Here is a 9391-nt window from a genome sequence, read left to right on the forward strand (position 1 = left end):
TCACTGCAACAGTGAAACACGAAGAACATAGTACAGTTGTGTACACTTACCATAAATGTAGATGTTTGAGTGTATTCACTGTTGCAGTCCTGGTTACCCTCTCTCCAGCCCTCTGACTTCTTTTGGCTATACCTGTACTCTCCTTTACCATGCTTAAAAGCTTTTTGGTGTATTTGCTTTTTTGTTGGCGGTATAACCTTGTTGTTAAAACATTCTCTATATATTGGACTGATTATCAAAGTCTTGGGTCCTGCGTCTGTTGCCGTCTCATCTTCCGTGCCGTCAGGTAGTCAGGGTTATAAAGTATGCAGCCGACGTCATTACTTCAGTTTTTTCAATAGTGAATACACTCAACATCTACATTTATGGTAAGTGTACACAACTGTACTTTATGCATGCTCAGACTAGGCATTCATTATATTACCTTGTGTAGCTGTTGTGTGTAACAGACTCATTATCAATAAGGAGAACACCTGAGTAATTCAGTGAAATTGTATAACACCTGCATATTACTGAGCCTTTCCTCCCACCTCTTTGTTAGCAAGGTACCAAGCAATGAGGAATGACTCGTATTACAATTCTTTGTCTACATCAGAAAATGCTGTGGTCAAGTCAGTTAAAACATTCTCATGCATTTCACCTCCAAAGAACTTGGTTAGACTCACTAGGTCAGTGGACATTTTTGAAGGGCGACACGAAGAGGTATTTATAGTGACTAAGGGAAATTAGGCCATGGCACCACAGAAAGTACAGTTTTGTTAGATTTTATCATAACAGTAGATGTCAGTCTCTTCAGTACTGTAGTATTCCTAACCTAGGGGTTCTCCTCCCAAAGATATCCCAATGTCCAGCCAGTGTACCAAAGCCTTTAGTACTTACAGGTATTGTACATAAAGGTCAAAACCATACAGAAATCGCTAGCAGAACCAAGTACTGGCAGGAAATAGAGGAAGTAATGGTCAAATCATGTTTCCTTTGTAAAATAGAATTGGAAGCAGTCTTGCTGGCTACTAATGGTAGAAGGACTGTATACCGAATATATATAAAATTAATATAGTGTGGGTGGCCCCCCACTTAATTTCATATTATATTATTTGCTTTTGGTTTAATATTGCTTAGTATAACAGTAAGTGGGGGGCTTCGCCCCCAAACTTTTAATTTGTCTCAGGTTGTTGGTTCAGGGTACCATGACTGAGCCTTTCCTGCCTTGAGGTGCAGTTGCTTCATAAGAAAAGGGCTATTGTAGCCATCCAGCCTCTGCTGTACGTCACTCTTGAGGTGAATGATGCCTCCGAGGACCACACAGTGATGACATTGATTCCCTCTGCTCTGACTCTGAGTCTGGCATGGAACTGGCTTCTTGCATATCTTCCGAGGCTTTGCATATGTGTGTGATGCAGACATAGAGGGGGAGCCACAGCTGATTTGTATCTTGAGAGGCGTAGCAGGATTCCCCAGATTTTTGTTAGAGAGGAGGTGTCTGGTACCGTGAGTGAGTCAAAGCATGGTTCTGAGTCCCCAAGGTTCGTTAAAGCTGACACCCATCCCCTTATGAAAAGACAGAAGACTGAGCTCATTTCTCCCACCCCCAAAGAGGAGTGGCAAGCTTTTACTCTGGGTTTGTTTAATGCCCCGATGGCTTTGAGACCACCTGGGGGTTGGTTCTTACACTTCCCTGGTCCCCTACCCCTAGAAGGTCTAAGGAACCCAATTCTTTTGCCGTGGAATCAGACTGAGGATTCCTTGGCCTACTCCTCCCAATTGCTATCACCCTTGGATTATGGTTCTGAGGGAGGAGTCATCCTTAAGTCTTGGCTTCATTTTGGAAGAATTGTCCTTTGGGGTTAAAGTGGTGCATGATGGGAGCATTGTAAGTGAAGACTTTTCCCATGTTTCTGACATTCAGAAAAGGTATAAGTTGCTGCCAGTGGACTCCCGTAAGCCTTCTGCTGTTCTTCCTCTGGTGGCAGCTCTATTGTATGTGTATTCAGCTACTGCTTTTGAGTCATGATTTCAAACGTCCTGTCCCTAAGAAGCTTGACTGGTTTTATAATGTACTTGAGGTTTCTTTGTAAGTGTGTCCTCCTCCTGACCCTATTGTGATCTGTCTCTGCTAAGGCTTCTCCGGTTTTGTCTTCCTTTATGCTTCTTCCCTCAGACAAGGATAGTCAAGCTGTGGGGAGGCTGGGGAAGATCTACACTTCTGCCTCCCTGGCATTTTGTGGTATTGACTATCAAATTCAGATGACCAGCTATATTTTATCCCTTTTATCTCAGCTGGGGTGGGTTTTGCCTGACACTGAGGCAAAGTCCACTGCTTGCTCTTTGGTGGGGTCTGGATTTCTGGTTGCTGTTCACTTCATTTTTAAGTGTAGTTACAATGCTGCTAATGCCTCCTCCTCTAGAGCTGCTGCTCCTTCAGGCTGTCATGAGGCAAAATTCCTGGCTTCCTTGAACAGATTTTTGTGCCTCTCATTCCCAAATTTCAGAGGAATTATCTTGCTAAAACTGTGTTCATAGGCAGCCTCATCATCCCTCCAAAAATAAGTCCCTAGGTGTGTGTCTTTCTGATGAACCTACTCAGACGCCTAGACCAGGAAAACCAAGTCTGTCTTCCCTTCTCCCTGGCCAGGCTCGGTCTCTGCTTTGGCAACAAATTACTTCAGACTCTTTCTGTCATGGCTACTTCATGGTATGGAAATCTGTCTAACTCTCTCTCCCCCACCGCACCCTGTTTTCTGGCATTGTCCAACTCCCTTCAGTTCAAATTCCCCACTTTATTTTTCGGGGGCGTTGAAGGGTTTATCAGTTCAGTGTACAATTCAACCTGTCTCAGGGACTTTAAGGTGCACAGGGTTTTATTCTAGGGTGTTTCTGGTTCCCAGAAAGGAGGGGTTCTGGAGGCCCGTGCTAGACTTTTCCATTTTCTTCTAGGTACCTACCTTCAGGATTCTTTCCCTCCAGATGCTGTTTCCCCTTTTGCTTCTAAGCCATTCTAGTTTCCCTGTATCTGAAGGATGTTTACCTTCATATTCCCATTCACCCTCCATTCAAGAAGTTTTCGTGTTTTTCTTCTCTCATTTTCAGTTCTGTGCTTTCCCTTTGGTATTTACAATACTGAGGGTATCACCAAGTCCCTACCTTCAGCTTTCTGCAGACTTCATGGAGTCAAAATATTTCCTTGTCTGGATGACCTGCTCCTTCAGGCTCTGGTAGGACCTGCACTTTACCAGGCTGATGTTGCACATTCTGGGTTTTGCCTTCAATCTCAAGAAATCTGTCCTGTACCCCCTCTTGGACCACATTTTCCTGGGATTAGGGAGTCCAACTGTTCCAATTCTGGCATCTTATCTGCTCCCAAGGTAGGTACTGTCTCTAACAACTCACTTTCCAGTCTTTGCTTTCTCTGTGTCTCATGCCTGCCAGGGAATTTTTGAAAGTTCTGGGGTTTATGATCTCTACTATCCCCATGCTCCCTTTTGCTAAACTTCACATGAGAAAGTTTCATTGGCTCCTATGGCTGGTGTGGCTTCAGCATTGCCACCAAGTGGAGTTTCCAGTTCCTTTACTTCCTTGTCTTAAACTCTATCTTCGCTGATGGGTTAAACATGCGTCTCAAATGCATTCCTTTCTAGCCTCCTGCTCCATTTCTGAAGCTCTTTATAGATGCTTCAGATCAGGGGTGGGGGAGCTGCTTTGGGTAGTATGAGGGTTCAGGGTCTCTGGCCTCCTCGCCAGCAACTGGATCACATCAGCATCAAAGAAATGTGGGCACACATCCTTGCTGTCCAGAACTGGTTCCCAGGCCCTTTAAGGGTCTATACAGGTGACTGCACAGTCATGTGGTACATCAACAAGCAGGGGGGTTACATGGTCTTGTCTTTGCAGACAGATTAGCCCTTCAGGTATAGGATCTAACTGTCCCCAAATGCAGGTTTCTCTGCAGGCAGTTTACATTCCTTCAGAACAAAACTTGGTGACAGATTTTCTGAACAGGTCCAAGGCACACCCTCATGAATGGATGCTTCACACAGTGAGTGTTTCTGGATAAAGGTGGGTATGCAAGTGTGTCTCTGTCTCTCCTCTGAACAGACAGCTTCCTTGCTTCTATTCCTAAACCCAAAGTCCTCTGGGTTGGAGGGTGGATGCCATGTCTTTTGCATGTAAGCGGATGTTACTTTGATACCCCCCCCCCCCCCCTCTTCCCATTCTTCCCAGAGTCCTGCACAAGATCAAATGGGACTTTTCAAAAATCATTGGTGACTCCCTTTTTGCCCAGACAGCATTGGTTCCCCCTCCTTTTTTGTGTGCCAGGGGCAGTCATTACACAAGATGAGGTATTTCTCCTTCACCATCTTCTGTCCACTCTCCACTTGACACTTTGAATGATAGTTTTAATCCCCTTTCAACACCATTTCTCTGAGTACTTGCTTAAGGTGTTGAAGTTGTTTCATGGCAATCCGCTTTCTGCCTCTGTTCGAGCCCATTCTACCCAGCCAGTGGCCTCCTCTGGGGCTTTCTTTAAGGGTTTAGACACCAGTTCTATCCTTGAAGCCGTTACGTGCATACACCTTCACCAGCCATTACAAGTTGGATGTAATTTCCAAAGTCAGGGTGTATTTTACTAACACTACCCTTTCGTGGGTGTGTGGAGGGTTCCTTCTTGCCTTCCTCTGCCTATTCCTTACAGTGGCTTTTGTAGTCTCCCATCTGTTGTGAATATTTTAACAATGATATGGAAGGACAAAGTACAGTTGTGTAAAATCTTACCACAACAGTAGATATTCTTCTCTTCACAATTGTAGTATTCAGTCCCTCCTTCCTGTTTCTTTTTGTTCTTTTTCTGTTGAGAACATCTTCCTGGTTGAAGAGTCTTTGCCCTTTTTACCTGGATGTACATGTTCTCCTTTCTCTTGGGGTGGCTCTTATTCTTCTGGAGCACTTCAGTTCTAAGTATGGAGTGTCCGTATGTAACCTTTATGCCCTACACTGACATGAGGGAGCATATGTCTGATGTATGGTGCTGATAACACTTATGATCTCCTGCCAAAGATAGGCCAACATCTGGCCAGCATACCAAAACCTGTCTGTTATAAATGCAGTTTGAGAATATTCTAGATCTTAAGTTTTTTTTTTTTTTAGTTGACTTCTTGCCCACCAGAGATGCTGGTCAAGTGTGTTGACAGTTGCCAAGTGTGGGAAATATCTTGCATATTTATCGGTGGTACTAATATTGGCCAGTTTGTTTGGATAGTTAGAGATATCATTTGGAAAGGTAATCTGTCAGTTAACCACTGAATCAAAGCATGCATGATCTGAAGGGCATATTTGGGGCTTCTGTAACTAGATCTGATGTAATGTTGAGCCTGTTCTTGGTTTGTCTTGTGGAATTTGGTAAGAGAATCGGATTGTATTTAAATATGAATAGTGCACTGCAGTTGCTGGTGGGTCTAAATGAATGGTAAATGTACACTGGAATAGAGGGAATGCTGTGACTAAACTGGAACCGGGTTTTTGGAATTGTGGAAATTTTAGCATCTTCGAGGGTAAGAAAAGCTTTAAATTTAGACTCTTTGTTTTGGCTTCTGGTATTTAGTAGGTGACCGTTTCAGAATTTGCTACGTTTAAAATGTTGTCCTCGAATGATAACCGTTTTTAATAAGTTATTTTATCTTTTAATCTAGATGCCTTCCTTCGTGAGGTTAGAATGGTGTTCAGGGCTAGGACCTTGCCATCTTCAGAGATGTGGCTAGAGTGCAGAGTAGTCAATCTCCCAGAGAAAATGCCTATGATAGTTTATCCACATAGGATTACTACCTTGTAGAGGCACATCTAGGGTAGTGAAAGGACCTAGGGCCATAGTGAGAACCCCAGGCTGCTGTCCCCCTATCCATTGTCAACCTGGTGACACACTTGACAGTGGAGTCAGCAGTGAATTAAGACCTTTTTGGAAAGTGTTGCAGACTTATGGGGACTTAAAAGTACGGACTTGCATTACATGTGCTTTCCCAGTATCAGTAGGTGTATACGGGTGTAGGTGTGGTGTTTAATGTTATGGCTAAGTAGCTAAGGAAAGGTCGTAGGCTGTCTAAAAGGCATAGGCAGGGATTTCTTTGCTATCTCAGCAAATGTAAAAATGAAGTTTTTGTGCTCATAATGTAGAGTTGTGCTGCTTCGAGTGGGATGGAGAAATTAGCCTTTAGTTTAAATAAGCGCTGCTTCGAGTGGGATGGAGAAATTAGCCTTTAGTTTAAATAAGCGCATGTCTGAAGTGGTATGTGTTAGAAAGTTGTTGTCAATTAAGATACTTGCATTGCTTAAAAGTGCCAGCACTAGTCTATGCTTTTCAATTGTTTTAACGTGGAGTCAAGGAGACCCCATAGTAAACTTGAAGGGCACCAGCACTACAGTGATGTAATTAATCAACAATCAAGGTGGAACTCCTAAGTCATCCTTATCAGCTGTGCAGGTTAATAACACTTGCGTGAAATTTGGCTGTCTGGAAGAGTTCATTTTGCAGGCCTTTGAATCCCCCCACTGACAACTTGCAGATGAGCAAAACTGGTCTACCTCAGACTTCCATAACAGAGGGACTCTTGGCACCTGATTGGATATGCACATACAGTTAGACTATGCAAATGAGATGGAAGGTCTTTGGCATCTGGAGCAGCTCTTTATGTCCTGTAAGCTAGTGAAACTGTGCAGACCACTTTCCAGGCTCACTTTCCACAGTTGCTTTCTGCTCAGACCATCAAAATAGTTTATTAGGGACTGGTGGCAGGCATTTGAAGTTCATCCACACCTTTTTGAAACATAAGCCGACATCCCATGAGGAGCCAGTACAAGATGGCGGCAGCAAATCTTTCAGTCCATATATACTTGTTAACCCTCCGCCTGTGTCTTGGGTACTGCTTTGGTACTGTTCTCAGCTGGTGGTGCTGCAGCAGTGCCCCTTAGTGAACATAGTTATGTGAGCATGGTTGATGTAGTAAATGTTGAATGTAAGAATCACAACTCCGATATAGGCTTTTCCCACCAACCGTCTGATTTGCCTTGGATACCAAGAGAATCTCTTTGGTAGGAAGTGGGATACTGTGGTCTGAGAAGGTTTTCTGTTTTATCCATTTTTGCCCCCCCCCCCCCCCCGGTGTTCTGCTCAGTGCTGCTATTAAACCTAGTCCCCATTGACCCTTGCATTCCTCTTATTGTCCTTTAGTTGGTCATGGGGAGTAGCATAGTCTGGAGTCAGGTCTGCCATGACCCAGCAATGGGCCTTCCCTCTCTAGATAATGATCTTGGGGGTCTTCAACCTGTAAGACAGTTGTCCCTGCCTACCCCCCCCCCAAAGATCTACATGAGATTTGACAGTCAAGCAGCAGGCATTAAGTCTGTTGCTGGGGATATTTTTTTCTGAAAAGAAATCGTAACTGGGCAGATAAAAGGTGACACAAGCATCATAGCTTACATCTTTTCTGCTCATGCTCCTCCTCCTCGCCTGTGATATCAAGCACAAGTCTCTATTCCAGGCCACCTGAGCTGTAGCTAGAGTTTCCTACAACTGGCACAGGTTGAAAAGGATTTCTTCTTCGTTTCTAGTGGTACAGTCACGTGTTGGTGACTACATTCTTGTGCAGAAAGAACAGATGATGGCACAGGCAGCTGTTTTTCTACTGAATGTCCAGCTAATATTCTCAGTGTGAGGGGGCGGCCAACTGTGGTCAGGAGATGAAGTCTGGCCAGATTGGCAGACATCTGCCTATGGCTAATTCTGTGCCATCACAAGTGATACTTTTTAGTAGTGATTCTCATCCTCTGCCATCTGTTATGGTGAGCACATCTGCATAACTTGACTTTTGTTTAGTGAGTTTGTACTGATGATCTGTGTGATGTGGCTTATCAAAACACAACTGTTGTAGGACTTTCTCTGTATTGGACATTGTGTGGAATTGTCATATTTTCATTGTTTTGTCAGGTGAAGGGAATATCTGTTGGATTTCTGGGTGATTTTCATGGAGTTTTCCACAGTGATTGACAACAACTTTTACCTTAGATCCTTTACCAGCTTTGCATAATTATACAGTTGCAGTAGTGGTTCTTTGTGGGGCTTTGCAGAATTTTATCATTTTCTTTTCCTCCCTTTTCAGATCCTATTGTGCAGAGATTGCTCATAATGTGTCGTCCAAGAATCGTAAATCGATTGTGGAACGCGCAGCTCAGCTAGCTATCAAGATCACCAATCCAAATGCCAGATTGCGCAGCGAGGAGAATGAATAAACTGGTGCCCTTCCTGGACAAATGTTTGTCTAAAATAATAAAAAATGTAAAAACTAACAAATGTTTCCTTTTTTTATTTGATTTTTTTTTTACATTTTGTCTATGCCTCAAGTGATACATCAATAAAATGTGTATGTATATAAAATAAAACAGACCAAAATATTGACATGTTCCAATTTACAAACCTATATCATCACATTTGTTCTGCCTTATTCCTGCAGACTCCTTGTTTTTTCTATGCAGCTTGCTCCTAACCCTTCCTAAAGTTCCCATCCCATCCCCCCCCTCTGTTGCAGTATTCAGTACTTCAAATACAATTGGTTTAGACTCTTTTTCTATTTTCTAGTAATTGCTTTTTTGGCAACCACCAGAATTTATGTTTGGCAAGGCCTGCTTGTATAGGCATTTCAGATGTTGCATCCCAGCTCCAAAAAAGAAAAAATTCTTAGGTACACCCATTTGCTCACCCAATTTTTCTGACCGGGTACTCTGTAGGACATTTTTGAAGTCTGCCAACTCATTACACTCCTAAAGCATATGCTACCAGTTACCTCTTTCTTCAGAGTGTGTCTGATTTTTATGGCTGATAATCTTTCAAACATTCTGTGCTGTCCTTGTTTGGCTGCCTTTTTTCAGTATTCCTGAATCTGCACAGAAGTTGATACTGACGTACTGAGCTCTGGGGCTGGATTTTTTGAGAACAGTCTGGTTTTGTTTTTAGCTACCTGTATTCTAACAGGTAAACTTTATTGTTTAGGGGCTGTACACAGTAGAAACTCTTATTTTACTTCTGTGTTTTTGAAAAGAAAATTTCCCAATTTCACTTCTGTTGTGCTCATCCCAGAGTTTTGTACACTGCAATGCTTATGGGCCATAAGGATCTTGAGTGACTTCTCAAAAGGGCTGCAGTGCATTTGCATTTTTTTGACTTCCATATTTTTTTTCCATGCAATCATTACTTGTGTGAGGACACCCGCAGCTGTGTGTGTATGTGTGTATGTATGTATATATGTGTGTGTGTATGTGTGTATGTATGTATGTATGTGTATATATATATATATATATATATATATATATATATATATATATATATATATATATATATATATATATATAT

The 9391-nt window shown here is 42.7% G+C and overlaps 1 protein-coding gene across 1 annotated transcript in view; it reads left to right on the plus strand.

Moving 5' to 3' along the window:
• RPL32 (ribosomal protein L32) overlaps nucleotides 1-8331 on the plus strand; it is a 50037-nt gene extending 41706 nt beyond the window's left edge. Inside the window, exon 4 of the mRNA XM_044078633.1 lies at nucleotides 8145-8331. Coding sequence (XP_043934568.1) covers nucleotides 8145-8274 — 130 coding nt within the window. The 3' untranslated portion in view covers nucleotides 8275-8331. The remainder of the gene's footprint in view (nucleotides 1-8144) is intronic.
• Nucleotides 8332-9391: the final 1060 nt, after the last annotated feature.

The sequence above is a fragment of the Protopterus annectens genome, chromosome 7.part1 (assembly GCF_019279795.1).
Source record: "Protopterus annectens isolate FY-2018-M chromosome 7.part1, PAN1.0, whole genome shotgun sequence".
Taxonomy (NCBI): Eukaryota; Metazoa; Chordata; order Ceratodontiformes; family Protopteridae; genus Protopterus; species Protopterus annectens.